Source organism: Cherax quadricarinatus, chromosome 2 (assembly GCF_038502225.1).
Source record: "Cherax quadricarinatus isolate ZL_2023a chromosome 2, ASM3850222v1, whole genome shotgun sequence".
Taxonomy (NCBI): Eukaryota; Metazoa; Arthropoda; class Malacostraca; order Decapoda; family Parastacidae; genus Cherax; species Cherax quadricarinatus.
In genome coordinates, this window is record NC_091293.1 from 51,509,758 (window position 1) to 51,525,810 (window position 16,053).

The following is a 16,053-nucleotide window of genomic DNA, read 5'->3' on the forward strand; positions in this document are numbered from 1 at the left end:
TAAAACGTTTATACTGGGTGAAGCTCTTCACACCTTGTGAGAGCTGGGTTGGCAGGTGGAGCTTCAGTGGGCACTCGGCGAAGCTCTTCACACCATTTGGAGAGCTGAGTTGGCATGTGGAGCTTCAGTGGGCACTGGGGAGGCGAAAGCTTGTAGTAATGTAGAGTGATGTCCCAACTGGTCTGGTAATGCAGACTGATGTCCCAACTGGTCTGGTAATGCGGACTGATGTCCCAATTGGTCTGGTAATATAGAGGGTTGTAGTGTAAGGTTGTTAGGAGCCTGACTTCTACTTAAGCGCGTTAACAGGTGGGCAACGAATCGTCGATATTGTAAAAGCAGGTTCAGCAGGGCCCTGGTGTTGAAGTAACGGGTCCTGTCACCATCCTGTGCACGGGGGCACTCCATGTCTTGAGGTATCACACTAAGTTCCTCATTATCGTGAGTAACGCCACTCTCCACGTCTCGTGGAGTACCGGAGTCAAGACTCCTACGACAGTAACAATACAGTGAACATGCACAAGCGGCGTAGATCAAAGCCACCTTTACTTCCCACCACCAGAATAATGGTCCCTCAGACCATACCAGATCTTCTGGCTACAAGGATTTGAGGGAGTAAAGTGGCAGGCGAACCTGAATGTACTGTAGGACCATCATGGCTTTACCTATATAATTATCACCCCAAAAACCAGCATACAAAACCCAGATTTGCATCAAGACAAAACTTAACTTTGGAGCAACGAAGCCAAATATCCATATCACGACTGCGGAGGAAAGTATGATACCACAAGTTTCCAACGAAGCCTGAACTTCCTTGGTTTCATCTACTGTTAATTCATTTCCAAATATTACATTGTCTATGGGTATAAATTTATCGCTGTCTTCAAGGAACTTAAAGAATTTATTCTTGGTTTTAATAACAGTGGGGTCTTTTTGCCTGTCATCCAATGGTTGATCCAGGTTGTATTTTCCATACATAAGGCAAGCTAAGTCAGTAAGGACGACCAGCAGGAAGACGACCTCAGCAACCCAAACCCACCATCGCTTCCTAGAGTAACTCATTTTCTGAATCTTTGATTACAAACTTTTGATAAGAGTATATAACTAAATTATAATGAACACTTGCTACTGCTCAATTATAACTTACACAATAACAATGCAGACACACCTAATAACTTCCACTAATATATATGGTTTGCTAGTGAAAATTAGTTAGGATCGAACAGTGAAAATTATTTGTGTAGTGAAAATCAATTATAACTTATAACTTACACAATAACTATGTAGACACGCCTAATAACTTCCACTAATATATATGGTTTGCTAGTGAAAATTAGTTAGGATCGAATAGTGAAAATTATTTGTGTAGTGAAAATTAGTTAAGTTGTGAAGTAAATGTTACTACAGTGTTGTAGTGAATGTTACTACAGTGTTGTGTAGTGAATGTTACCACAGTGTTGTGTAGTGAATGTTACTACAGTGTTGTGTAGTGAATGTTACTACAGAGTTCTGTAGTGAATGGTACTATAGTGTTGCGTAGTGAATGTTACTACAGTGTTGTAGTGAATGTTACTACAGTGTTGTAGTGAATGTTACCACAGTGTTGTAGTGAATGTTACCACAGTGTTGTGTAGTGAATGTTACCACAGTGTTGTGTAATGAATATTGCTACAGTGTTGTGTAGTGAATATTACTACAGTGTTGTGTAGTGAATGTTATTACAGTGTTGTGTAGTGAATGTTACCACAGTGTTGTGTAGTGAATGTTACCACAGTGTTGTGTAGTGAATGTTACTACAGTGTTGTGTAGTGAATGGTACTACAGTGTTGTGTAGTGAATGTTACTACAGTGTTGTCTAGTGAATGTTACTACAGTGTTGTGTAGTGAATGGTACTACAGTGTTGTGTAGTGAATGTTACTACAGTGTTGTCTAGTGAATGTTACTACAGTGTTGTGTAGTGAATGGTACTACAGTGTTGTGTAGTGAATGTTACTACAGTGTTGTCTAGTGAAAGTTACTACAGTGTTGTGTAGTGAATGTTACTACAGTGTTGTCTAGTGAAAGTTACTACAGTGTTGTGTAGTGAATGTTACTACAGTGTTGTCTAGTGAATGTTACTACAGTGTTGTGTAGTGAATGTTACTACAGTGTTGTCTAGTGAAAGTTACTACAGTGTTGTGTAGTGAATGTTACTACAGTGTTGTCTAGTGAAAGTTACCACAGTGTTGTGTAGTGAATGTTACTACAGTGTTGTGTAGTGAATGTTACTACAGTGTTGTGTAGTGAATGTTACTACAGTGTTGTCTAGTGAAAGTTACTACAGCGTTGTGTAGTGAATGTTACTACAATGTTGTGTAGTGAATGTTACTACAATGTTGTGTAGTGAATGTTACTACAATGTTGTGTAGTGAATGTTACTACAATGTTGTGTAGTGAATGTTACTACAGTGTTGTGTAGTGAATGTTACTACAGTGTTGTGTAGTGAATGTTACCATAGTGTTGTGTAGTGAATGTTACCATAGTGTTGTGTAGTGAATGTTACTACAGTGTTGTCTAGTGAATGTTACCACAGTGTTGTGTAGTGAATGTTACCACAGTGTTGTGTAGTGAATGTTACCACAGTGTTGTGTAGTGAATGTTACTACAGTGTTGTGTAGTGAATGTTACCACAGTGTTGTGTAGTGAATGTTACTACAGTGTTGTGTAGTGAATGTTACCACAGTGTTGTGTAGTGAATGTTACTACAGTGTTGTCTAGTGATTGTTACCACAGTGTTGTGTAGTGAATGTTACCACAGTGTTGTGTAGTGAATGTTACTACAGTGTTGTCTAGTGAATGTTACCACAGTGTTGTGTAGTGAATGTTACCACAGTGTTGTGTAGTGAATGTTACTACAGTGTTGTCTAGTGAATGTTACCACAGTGTTGTGTAGTGAATGTTACCATAGTGTTGTGTAGTGAATGTTACTACAGTGTTGTCTAGTGAATGTTACCACAGTGTTGTGTAGTGAATGTTACCATAGTGTTGTGTAGTGAATGTTACTACAGTGTTGTCTAGTGAATGTTACCACAGTGTTGTGTAGTGAATGTTACTACAGTGTTGTCTAGTGAATGTTACCACAGTGTTGTGTAGTGAATGTTACTACAGTGTTGTCTAGTGAATGTTACCACAGTGTTGTGTAGTGAATGTTACCACAGTGTTGTGTAGTGAATGTTACTACAGTGTTGTCTAGTGAATGTTACCACAGTGTTGTGTAGTGAATGTTACCACAGTGTTGTGTAGTGAATGTTACCACAGTGTTGTGTAGTGAATGTTACCATAGTGTTGTGTAGTGAATGTTACTACAGTGTTGTCTAGTGAATGTTACCACAGTGTTGTGTAGTGAATGTTACCACAGTGTTGTGTAGTGAATGTTACCACAGTGTTGTGTAGTGAATGTTACTACAGTGTTGTGTAGTGAATGTTACTACAGTGTTTTGTAGTGAATGTTACTACAGGGTTCTGTAGTGAATGGTACTATAGTGTTGTGTAGTGAATGTTACCACAGTGTTGTGTAGTGAATGTTACTACAGTGTTGTGTAGTGAATGTTACTACAGAGTTCTGTAGTGAATGGTACTATAGTGTTGTGTAGTGAATGTTACTACTATGTTAGGTAAAAGGACACAAGTGCAACTAATGTGACATTATATTGTGGGAACGTTTCGCTCTCCAGGAGCTTTGTCAAGCCGTTACACCCAGTACATGGACACACAGGGTATATATAGGCTTAGAGTGAGGTGTAATACTAGTGGTAGCAGTAGTAGTACTATTTGTTGTAGTAGTAATACAATATGGATATTATCAGGTCCAAGTCACCTACTGGCCTAAGCTAGTCAGGTCCAAGTCACATCCACTTAAGAAGGAAGGAGCAATGCATCAGACAGGTCATCGCAAGATTGAGACCCGTGCCAGGACTACGGTCTTGGCGAACATTATACATACATCAGACTCACTGGCTCAAGCCAGTCAGGTCCAACTCACACAAACCCACACCTACTTATGTATTGGTCTTACCTATTTTTAAAACTACTCAAGGTAATTTTTGGCTTCAATAACGCTACTTGGGAGTTAAAAGACGGGTCCAAGAGCTGAAGTTCAACAGTCGCAAATTAAACTAGGTATTTATTTCCACAGTCCTCCTTCCCTTCTCGTCCTCATCCTTCCCCTACTCCATCACCCCGTCAGCACATACCCCACCTCCTCCCACTCAGAAGCCAAGCCCACGGCTTGTTCCGTCTGTGTCTGTGTGATAAGCAACACCAACAACAAAAACAGGAGGAGGAGGAGATTAGGAGATAAATTGAGAAGGAAGAGGAAGAACTGGACAACGATGAAAAAAAATTGCGAAAAAGACAAAGATAAGACAAAGAGGAGAAGGAGATGAGATGAGGAAGTACCCAGAAATATCACCTACGCCCACCTTTGTTTTAATAAAGGCACGCCCCGACCGCCCCTCCCCCCCACCAGTAGTTCTCTCTCTCGTACCGTACGCTACCACTCATCTTTGGTCCACACGCATGCACGCACGCACGCACGCACACACGCACGCACACACACACACACACACACACACACACACACACACACACCTCTAGACACACACACACCTACACACACACACACCTACACACACACACACAAACACACACACACACACACACACACGCACACGCATATACAACAGGCCTAGTGTCTAATCGACATGTGCCTAGGACAAAATGGTAACAAACACACACACACACACACACACACACACACACACACACACACACACACACACACACGCACACACACAACGTTTGCAACAAGACTAGTTCCAGAGCTAAGGGGATTGTCCTACGAAGAAAGGTTAAGGGAAATCAGCCTGACGACACTGGAAGACAGGAGGGTCAGGGTAGACATGATAACGACATATAAAATACTGCGCGGAATAGACAAGGTGGGCAAAGACAGGATGTTCCAGAGATGGGACACAGAAACAAGAGGTCATAATTGGAAGTTGAAGACTCAGATGAATCAAAGGGATGTTAGGGAGTATTTCTTCAGTCATAGAATTGTCAGGCCGTGGAATAGCCTAGAAAGTGACGTAGTGGAGGCGGGAACCATGCATAGTTTTAAGACGAGGTATGATAAAGCTCATGGAGCAGGGAGAGAGAGGACCTAGTAACAATCAGCGAAGAGGCGGGGCCAGAAGCTATGAATCGACCCCTGCAACCACAAATAGGTGAGTACACACACACACACACACACACACACACACAAAGTGGGTCGTCGCTTTATCACCTTCAAGTGCCCGTCAGGTACAGGACGTCCCTCGGTTATCATTCCCTCAAGCATGTGAGGAGGGAAAGGGGAGTATGAAGATAGAGAGAGAGAGAGAGGAAGGTGGGAGGGCAGATGTAGAGATGGATGGGGTAGCAGGGATTGAGGGGGTATTGTAACGTAGTGGAGGGAGTGGGGGAAGCTTCTCTGGACCAGTAATTGGGGTATTTTTTCATTGTTTCGACCACACTCGCTACCCTCATCTGAGACTGGTGTTCTTCATTCACTTCAGCCATCTTCTCTCGCTCTGCCTCTTCCTGCCAGTGCACCCGCAACAGCCCATCGCACTAGTCCCCACACCAGCTCCCGCAGTAGTCCCAGCAACAATCCCCGCGCCAGTCCCCGTGCCAGTCCCCGCAATAGTCCCCACACCAGTCCCCGCACCAGTTCCTGGATTACCTGGAGGTTACCTGGAGGTTATTCCGGGGATCAACGCCCCCGCGGCCCGGTCCACGACCAGGCCTCCCGATGGATCAGGGCCTGATCAACTAAGCTGTTACTGCTGGCCGCACGCAGTCCAACGTACAAGCCACAGCCCGGCTGATCCGGCACTGACTTTAGGTATCTGTCCAGCTCTCTCTTGAAGGCAGCCAGGGGTTTATTGGCAATTCCCCTAAGGCTTGATGGGAGGCTGTTGAACAGTCTTGGGCCCCGGACACTTAAGGTGTTTTCCCTTAGTGTACCAATGGCGCCCCTACTTTTTATTGGGGGCATTTTGCATCGCCTGCCCAGTCTTTTACTTTCGTAGGGAGTGATTTCTGTGTGCAGATTCGGGACCATTCCTTCTAAGATTTTCCAAGTGTAGATTATGATATATCTCTCCCTCCTGCGTTCCAACGAGTACAAGTCAAGTGCTTCCAAGCGTTCCCAGTAGTTAAGGTGCTTGACAGAACTTATACGCGCAGTAAAGGATCTCTGTACACTCTCTAGATCCGCGATTTCACCTGCTTTGGATGTTAATGTACAACAGTATTCCAGCCTAAAGAGAACAAGTGATTTGAAAAGGATCATCAACGGCTTGGCATCTCTCGTTATGAACGTTCTCATTATCCATCCTATCATTTTCTTTGCACGTGCAATCGTGGCACCGTTGTGATCCTTGAAAGTGAGATCCTCAGACATTACTACTCCCAAGTCCCATACATTATTTTTCCGCTCTATTATATGGCCAGAGTCTGTAGTATACTCTGTTCTAGTTATTATCTCCTCCAGTTTTCCATAACGGAGTAGTTGGAATTTGTCCTCATTGAACATCATATTATTTACCGTTGCCCACTGGAAAACTTTGATCTGCATGAGGATCTGCATGAGGCTGTCATCTGCTGAGGACGCGGTTAACCTCCAAGAAGATATAAACAAAGTTTTCCAGTGGGCAACGGTAAACAATATGATGTTCAATGAGGACAAATTCCAACTACTCCGTTATGGAAAACTGGAGGAGATAATAACTAGAACAGAGTATACTACTGACTTCGGCCATACAATAGAGCGGAAAAATAATGTAAGGGACCTGGGAGTAGTAATGTCTGAGGATCTCACTTTCAAGGATCACAACAGTGCCACGATCGCACGTGCAAAGAAAATGATAGGATGGATAATTAGAACTTTCAAAACGAGAGATGCCAAGCCCATGATGATCCTTTTCAAATCACTTGTTCTCTCTAGGCTGGAATACTGCTGTACATTAACATCTCCATACAAAGCAGGTGAAATCGCAGATCTAGAGAGTGTACAGAGATCCTTTACTGCACATATAAGTTCTGTCAAGCACCTTAACTACTGGGAACGCTTGGAAGCACTTGACTTGTACTCGTTGGAACGCAGGAGGGAGAGATATATCATAATCTACACTTGGAAAATCTTGGAAGGAATGGTCCCAAATCTGCACACAGAAATCACTCCCTACGAAAGTAAAAGACTGGGCAGGCGATGCAAAATGCCGCCAATAAAAAGTAGGGGCGCCATTGGTACACTAAGAGAAAACACCATAAGTGTCCGGGGCCGAAAACTGTTCAACAGCCTCCCATCAAGCATTAGGGGAATTGCCAATAAACCCCTGGCTGCCTTCAAGAGAGAGCTGGACAGATACCTAAAGTCAGTGCCGGATCAGCCGGGCTGTGGCTCGTACGTCGGACTGCGTGCGGCCAGCAGTAACAGCCTAGTTGATCAGGCCCTGATCCATCGGGAGGCCTGGTCATGGACCGGGCCGCGGGGGCGTTGATCCCCGGAATAACCTCCAGGTAACCTCCAGGTTAACCGCGTCCTCAGCAGATGACAGCCTCATGCAGATCCTAGTATCATCCGCACAGGATGATACGATGCTGTGATGTATATCTCTGTCTATGTCTGATATGAGGATAAGGAATAAGATGGGGACGAGTACTGTGCCTTGTGGAACAGAGCTCTTCACTATGGCAGCCTCCGATTTAACTCTGTTGACCATTACTCTTTGTGTTCGATTTGTTAGGAAGTTGAAGATCCATCTCCCCACTTTCCCAGTTATTCCATTATTCCGCCAGTCCCCACGCCAGTCCTCGCGCCAGTCCCCTCGCCAGTCCATCCATCAATCCCAGCATTTGTCCCCACCTCAGTACCTGCACCAGTCCCCACACCAGCCCCCTCGCCAGTTCTCCATGCCAACTCTTGCACTAGTCCCCATGCCAGTCTCCACACTAGTCCCCACGCCAGTCCCCGAACCAGTCCCTGCGCCAGTCCTCGCGCCAGTCCCCGCGCCAGTCCATCCATCAATCCCAGCATTTGTCCCCATCTCAGTACCCACACCAGTCCCCACACCAGCCCCCTAGCCAGTTCTCCATGCCAACTCTTGCACTAGTCCCCACGCCAGTATCTGCACCAGTACCCGCGCCAGTCCCCGCGCCAGTCCCCGCGCCAGTCCATCCATCAATCCCCGTATTTGTCCCCGTCTCAGTACCTGGCCCCCTCGCCAGTTCTCCATGCCAACCCTTGCGCTAGTCCCCATGCCAGTCCCCGCGCAAGTCCTCACACAAGCCTCCACGCCAGCCCCTACCCCACCCTCCATGCCAACCCCTACACCAGCCTCCGCCCCAGCTCCCACAACAGCCTCCACACCAGCACCTACTCCAGCTTCCATTCCAGCCCCCACACCAGCCTCCACTCCAGCCCCCACACAAGTCTTCACACCAGACCCTACACCAACCTCCACGCAAGCCCCTACACCAGCCGCCACACTGTTCCCTATACCAGTCCTACACAAGCCTCTACACTATTCCCTACACCAGTCCTACACTTGGAAAATCTTGGAAGGAATGGTCCCAAATCTGCACACAGAAATCACTCCCTACGAAAGTAAAAGACTGGGCAGGCGATGCAAAATGCCGCCAATAAAAAGTAGGGGCGCCATTGGTACACTAAGAGAAAACACCATAGGTGTCCGGGGCCCAAAACTGTTCAACAGCCTCCCATCAAGCATTAGGGGAATTGCCAATAAACCCCTGGCTGCCTTCAAGAGAGAGCTGGACAGATACCTAAAGTCAGTGCCGGATCAGCCGGGCTGTGGCTCGTACGTTGGACTGCGTGCGGCCAGCAGTAACAGCCTAGTTGATCAGGCCCTGATCCATCGGGAGGCCTGGTCATGGACCTGGCCGCGGGGGCGTTGATCCCCGGAATAACCTCCAGGTAACCTCCAGGTACACCAGCCTCCCTGCCAGCCCCCACACCTGCCTCCACGTCAACCCTCACAACTGCTGGGTCACTATGATATGGCCTTGGATGCACTGGAAGAAAACCAGAATGCAGATGTAGTATACACAGACTTTGCCAAAGCGTTTGACAAGTGCGATCATGGCGTAATAGCCCATAAAATACGTGCTAAAGGAATAACTTCCAAAGTGGGGAGATGGATCTTCAACTTCCTTACTAATCGAACACATAGAGTAGTGGTCAGCAGAGTTAAATCGGAGGCTGCCATAGTGAAGAGCTCTGTTCCACAAGGCACAGTACTCGCCCCATCCTGTTCCTCATCCTCATATCAGACATAGACAGAAATGTAACCCACAGCACCGTATCATCCTTTGCAGACGATACTAGGATCTGCATGAGGCTGTCATCTATTGAGGACACGGTTAACCTCCAAGAAGATATAAACAAAGTTTTCCAGTGGGCAACGGAAAACAATATGATGTTCAATGAGGACAAATTCCAACTACTCCGTTATGGAAAACTGGAAGGGATAATAACTACAACAGAGTATACTACAAACTCTAGCCATACAATAGAGCAGAAAAAAATGTAGGGGACCTGGGAGTAGTAATGTCTGAGGATCTCTCTTTCAAGGATCACAGCAATGCCATGATCTCAGGTGCAAAGAAAATGATAGGATGGATAATGAGAAAGTTCAAAACGAGAGATGCCAAGCCAATGATGATCCTTTTCAAATCACTTGTTCTCTCTAGGCTGGAATACTGCTGTACATTAACATCTCCGTTCAAAGCAGGAGAAATTGCAGATCTAGAGAGTGTACAGAGATCCTTTACTGCATGTATAAGTTCCGTCAAGCACCTTAACTACTGGGAACCCTTGGAAGCACTTGACTTGTACTCGATGGAACGCAGGAGAGAGAGATATATCATAATCTACACTTGGGAAATCCTGGAAGGAATGGTCCCGAATCTGCACACAGAAATCACTCCCTACGAAAGTAAAAGACTGGGCAGGCGATGCAAAATACCCCCAATTAAAAGTAGAGGCGCCATTGGTACACTAAGAGAAAACACCATAAGTGTCCTGGAGCCAAGACTGTTCAACCGCCTCCCACCAAGCATAAGGGGAATTGCCAATAAATCCCTGGCTGCCTTCAAGAGAGAGCTGGACAGATATCTGAAGTCAGTGCCAGATCAGCCAGGCTGTGTTTCGTACGTTGGACTGCGTGCGGCCAGCAGTAACAACCTTGTCGATCAGGCGGGGGCGTTGATCCCCGGAATAACCTCCAGGCAGACTCCAGGTAGCCTTCACGCCAGCTCCTACACCAGCCTCCACGACAGCTCCTACACCAACCTCCACGGGAACCTCCATGCCAGCTCCTACACCTGCCGCCAAGCTAGTCCCTACACCAGCCTCTGTGCTAGCCCCCACACCAGCCTCCATATCAGCCCCTAACACCAGCCTTTACGCCAGCCCCTACACCAGCCTCCACTCTAGCCCCTACACCAGCCTCCACACCAGCCCCTACCCCAACCTCTATGCAACCCCAAACCCAGCCTCCATGCCAACCCCTACACCAGCCTCCACCCCAGCCCCCACACCAGCCACCAAGCAAGCCCCTACACCAGCCTCTGTGCCAGCCCCCATATCAGCCTCTACATCATCACCTAACACCAGCCTCCAGCCAGCCCCTACACCAGCCTCCATGCCAGCCTCCACACCATCCCCCTCGCCATCACCCTTTCCAGTGCCTTTTTTGTACATCTGCTCAAGTACACTGAGTCTTGTACATCTGTGTTGATATTAGAGGTATGAATCCCTGTGTATACAAATAATCCCTGTATATACAAAGTACAGTGGAACCTCGGTACCCGAACAGCTCCGTAATCGAACACTTCGGTACTCGAACACTTTGTTGGTAAAAAAAATTGCTCGGTAGTCGACCGTTTGCTCGGCACTCGACCAAGCAAATATGATGTGCCAGAACATGTGCGTCAGTCTCCCCGCAGCTGTCACTCAGTCCCAAAAACTCTGCTGAACCTCACTGTAAACTGTTTCGTGTTTCTTCATATTTTTTTTTTATTTTTTGTATAAATAAGTCACCATGGGGCCTAAGAAGACTAGTGATAACAGTCAACTAAAAAAAAAATTGGTTAGAGTGTGTTTGCCCCAATGTAAATGCCACCTCTGCCTCTCCATATAATATGCCTTTTATTAATTTTGGCGTCTTTATTGTGCTTCTAGAGTATCTATCATGTTTTTGACATCAAGTTGGAATAAATGATAGATATATAACCTTTATTACTAATACTTGCGTAATTACACAACATCGTATTCGCACCACCGCTAGTATCCGGCTATCAAGACGACTCATCAGATACTGAATGCTCCTTTTGCTGGCCCCTCCCTCTCTCTCTTATAGCTCCTCCCACTTAGGGCTCCTCTTATATTATTCTTGCTTTCCGTCTTGAACTTTTATTCACACAAAAACTAGAAGATTTACTGTTATGCAGACTACTGCATTATTGTAAAAATAGTATAAATAGTATCAGCGAATTTGTGAAAGCATGTTAGAGCGACCAGTTAACGTGTATTGGACGCGTGACGTGATTTGTTTACTCTTGAACATCAGCAAAAATCGAACATTTCCGCTACTCTGAGCTCAATTTCAAGGTACTTTTAGCCTGTAAACCATTCAAAATCATCTCTATTTCTGTAATATATCTTTCATTCTATCAAATGAGGCAAGAAAAGAGAATACAATCATAAATACCATACGAAAATACACCGCAAAGTCGCAGTAAGTGTATTTTTGGGGGTCTCAAATGGATTAATCAAATTTACATTATTCTTTATGAGGAAAATTCGTTCGGTACTCTAACAGATCAGCACTCGAACAGCCTTCTGGAAGGAATTAAGTTCGAGTACCGAGGGTCCACTGTATATTCCCTGTTGCTGTGAATGGCATTTAATGACCAACAGCCAGTCGATAGGCTTCAGGCCCTTTAAACTAACCAACCACAACTTCTTTTCTAACAGTCGTCGTTCCACATTCACCCCAGTTGTAACCAGTTTAAGCACCGTGGTATGCTAAGAGTATGTTAAATTTTATTCGGCGTATGTCACACACCCATATAGCATGCCCTCCCTACCAGAGAACTAGATGCTAAAGGTATAGCGAGTGGTACCTCCTCGTTATCCTGGCGCCATGGTTCAACCAGCCAATCACAAGCCCGCCAAAGTTTTGAAGTTATGTGGTACACACTTGTTAATCAACATTGGCAGACTTACATCCAGTTTTGGTGGAAGATGGTTTTTTCACCATGTCTCTTGCTTCCACTGCCTTACTATACATATCCTCTGTAAATACTGTACATATGTACAGTTATTTACTCACTGCTGCCTTTTGCTCATTCCTCGTTTCTACCTTGGTTATGAAGCAACAGCCAGGTGTGCAGGCCACTAGACTACACCGGTGTTCGTAATAAACACTCAGTTTTAGGAGGTATCTTGTTACCTGTAAAGAGCTCTTCTTCCAAGAAATTGGAACTATATTTATCCTATGGTTTCAGAGTGCCTCACTATTATAATACTACTACTACTACTACTACTGATAATAATAACAATAATAATTATATTATAATTGTTATTAGTATAATTGTTATTTTCATTATTTATTAATATTTTAATGCAAAATAATAATACTTATTGTAAAAAGTGGCAACTGTGAGCTCTGTTCTTGTGTGTTTCAGGACCACCTGAAGAACCCAGTTCTTGTACCCTGGTGAACCAGAGCGCTACTTCCCTGGCTGTTACCTGCACCCCTGGTCACGATGGTGGCCTCAAGCAGCATTTCGTGACCACGGTGAGTGAGAGATAGAGAGAGAGAGAAAGAGGGAGCCATTTTGAAATGAGTAATACATATATAATTTCTCAAGTAAATGTATTATTAAAAGTTCGTATTTTGAAAATTATAAGAAAACAGATTTAAGATATATTAAAATTTTTAATATAGTTATTGAGTTTTCATTTTTTTAAGTTAGAAAATGTCAATCAAATGTTAAGTAAATATTACGTTCATGTTTATTATTATTAAAATTATGATTTTATTATTTTTCTTATTATTACTAATATTATTATTATTACTACTATTATTATTATATTTATTATTATTATTATTATTATTATTATTATTATTATTATTATTATTATTATTTAGCACATCGGCCGTCTCCCACCGAGGCAGAGTGACTAAAAAAAAAAAGAATTTTTTCTTCTTTTTACATTTATTAATTTATACAGGAGAGGAGGTTGAATTATTATTATTATTATTATTATTATTATTATTATTATTATTATTATTATTATTATGTTTATAATATTTATTTCCATCATGTCGATAACTGCAATTATTATAATCCCATTTATCTAGTTTAACTTGCTATTCACAGATAATCTTATTTCCCATATTATCCAATTACACCATGACTCTCTCTTTATTACATGTTCATTCTCTCCCATCATCCTCATTAGATCTCGTCTCTTCCGTCTCTTTATTCGACATTGTTCTGTCCCCACTCTATTATCACGTCACTGTTTGTTTTCATTCTCTTCCTTCTCCCCTCATTCGCGCTTATTTCTTATTCAATCAGTCCTCTTCTTTATTCAAATTCTCTTTCTTCCCCCTTTACTGCATTGCGTCTTCACTCGCATATTTAATGATCTAGATTATTTCTTGTAAATTTTTTTTTAGCACTTTATACACCTTATTTTAAACTATTATAATATTTATTTCAAGCTCATTGTGAAAGTTTTAGGTTTTATTATTATTTATTATTATTAGTATTATCATTATTATTGTTGTTGTTATTATTATTAGTAATATTATTGTTGTTATTATTATTGTTACTATCACTGTTACTATTATTATTATTATTATTATTATTATTATTTTTAATAGTAGTAGTAGTAATAGCAGTAGTAGTATAGTAGGAATAGCAGTACTAGTAGTAGTACTAGTAGTAGTAGTAATAATAACAGTAGTATTAGTAGTATAATATAGGTGCGTAAGATGGGCTTAAAACTACAACTTATTCTTCTAACTACTGACAACGTTAATTTTTTAAGGTGAGGACAGGTAAGCCATCAGAAGCCTCGTTCGGTCACATAACCTAAAGCTTCAGTGGTTGGTCATCATATAACTGAGACCCGCGTCAAGAAACAATTGTCCTGTTTCCTGACGCATCTTACCTAACCTCTTTATTCCTCTTGTACTAAATGAAATTATCGTATTCCTCTCAAAACGCAGTCTTCACCCATCTAAATTTGTCTTCATTTAATTATGTAACTAAGCTTCCTGAGAGTCAATATTCTCTGAAAAATCTTCAGTAAAGTCTGTAGTGGACAATCATTCGTTTTGCGCTATCTCCTCGTTTGGCAAATTTTGCTGAAAAGTTAAAACGGTTACTCTGTCGTACGATTGTGGATCTTTATGTATAGAATATCTGACGCACACATGTAAGCTTCTATCACGCACACTCGGGCGTACATATGTGAACACCCGCGAATAAGTGGATTGTCCTGGGAAAGGTGTTGGAGGCTAACTCAATATGCGAGTCCTAATTGTATTACGACATAGTCCATGAGTCTCAAGGAACATCACACTAATCGATTAGTGGCCTAGAGACTTGGCCATGACCAGCAACTCCATCCACGTGATCGCAAATATATGAGTGCAGCCTCACTTGCAAACATAAGAGTAACATTTAAGAACCTTGACATAGATTCATTCAGTGTTCTCGCTGTCTCACTAGCGACCTATTCTTTAGTATGGACTGCCGATATGGAACTCTTACCTACTAGAGTAAATTTGATATTACACACGAGAAAATCTGAAGGAGAACATCCAGACTGGTGCCTCAACTGAGGACATTGAGTTAATAGAACGAATGAGAGAGTTGACACTTTATTACGGGAAAATCGAATGATGAGATATAATTACGACATGCAAAATTCTCCGAGGCATATATACGGCAGACAATATAGGATCTCTAAGTGTTTAACTTAGAGAGTGATAGATCAGTGGAATGAACCGATCAGTGTCGCAGTGGACGCAGAATATATACAAGCGTACAAAAGTTATTACGACAGGACTATTTCGAGTCAATTTAAAGTTAAGAGGTCGGGCCAGGAGCTACAGCTCGTTTTCGGAATCTTGAGACAGAGTATTATTACACGTACACAAAAACACACAGAGACAAATTAACACACACACACACACACACACACACACACACACACAAATCATTTTGGCTCATAAACCTTGTTTCATAAATTGAAAATCTTTTATCAAAAGCTTAAAAGAATCCTACAGCAGACTTTTTGAGATAAGACAAATTAGATATTTGCAGTTATGCCGCTGAGAGTTTTGGAAGTTATCGGAGCGTTTCCAGGATACTGGAACTAACTTTGGCCATAGGACTGGAACACATGTCAATTATTGCAAGAATCTGACCCTAGGCTAGGTATCGTTCACAATCACTGAAAATCTGAAGCCGGTCGCAATTTTCCCCTTCTCGAGTTATGAGCAAAAGAAAAGCGAGAAGTTGGAGAAAGACAGTAAAGACAAAAGACAAGAAATTTCTGGCACCCACTCTTAGGCTGCCTTTCGACGGTACCTAAATACAGTCCTAAAGACAGTGTAAGATGTAGACTGTAATTCATCTTTGCATTCGGGTGAAGAAGCTTGTAGAACAGACGAAACGTTTTGTCAATAAAAATAGCTTTTGTTTCACAAGTGACTTGTTGGCATTATACGCCATTTATAATAATGAACTAATATAGTAATCTATTAACTTAAGCAGGAGACTTTAAAGAATCATCATAATCTACACCTGGAAAATTCTGGAGGGATTGGTCCCAAACCTGCTAACCGAAAACATTTCCAATGAAAGAAGAGGCTTGGTAGTTGGTGTAAAATATTTCCAGTGAAAAGCCTTGGCACGATAG

General features: G+C 42.9%; 1 protein-coding gene across 1 annotated transcript in view; it reads left to right on the forward strand.

Moving 5' to 3' along the window:
- The window catches only part of LOC128695495 (uncharacterized), a 458,740-nt gene that overhangs the window by 307,409 nt on the left and 135,278 nt on the right, over positions 1–16,053 (forward strand). Inside the window, exon 13 of the mRNA XM_053786204.2 lies at positions 12,798–12,910. Coding sequence (XP_053642179.2) covers positions 12,798–12,910 — 113 coding nt within the window. The remainder of the gene's footprint in view (positions 1–12,797; positions 12,911–16,053) is intronic.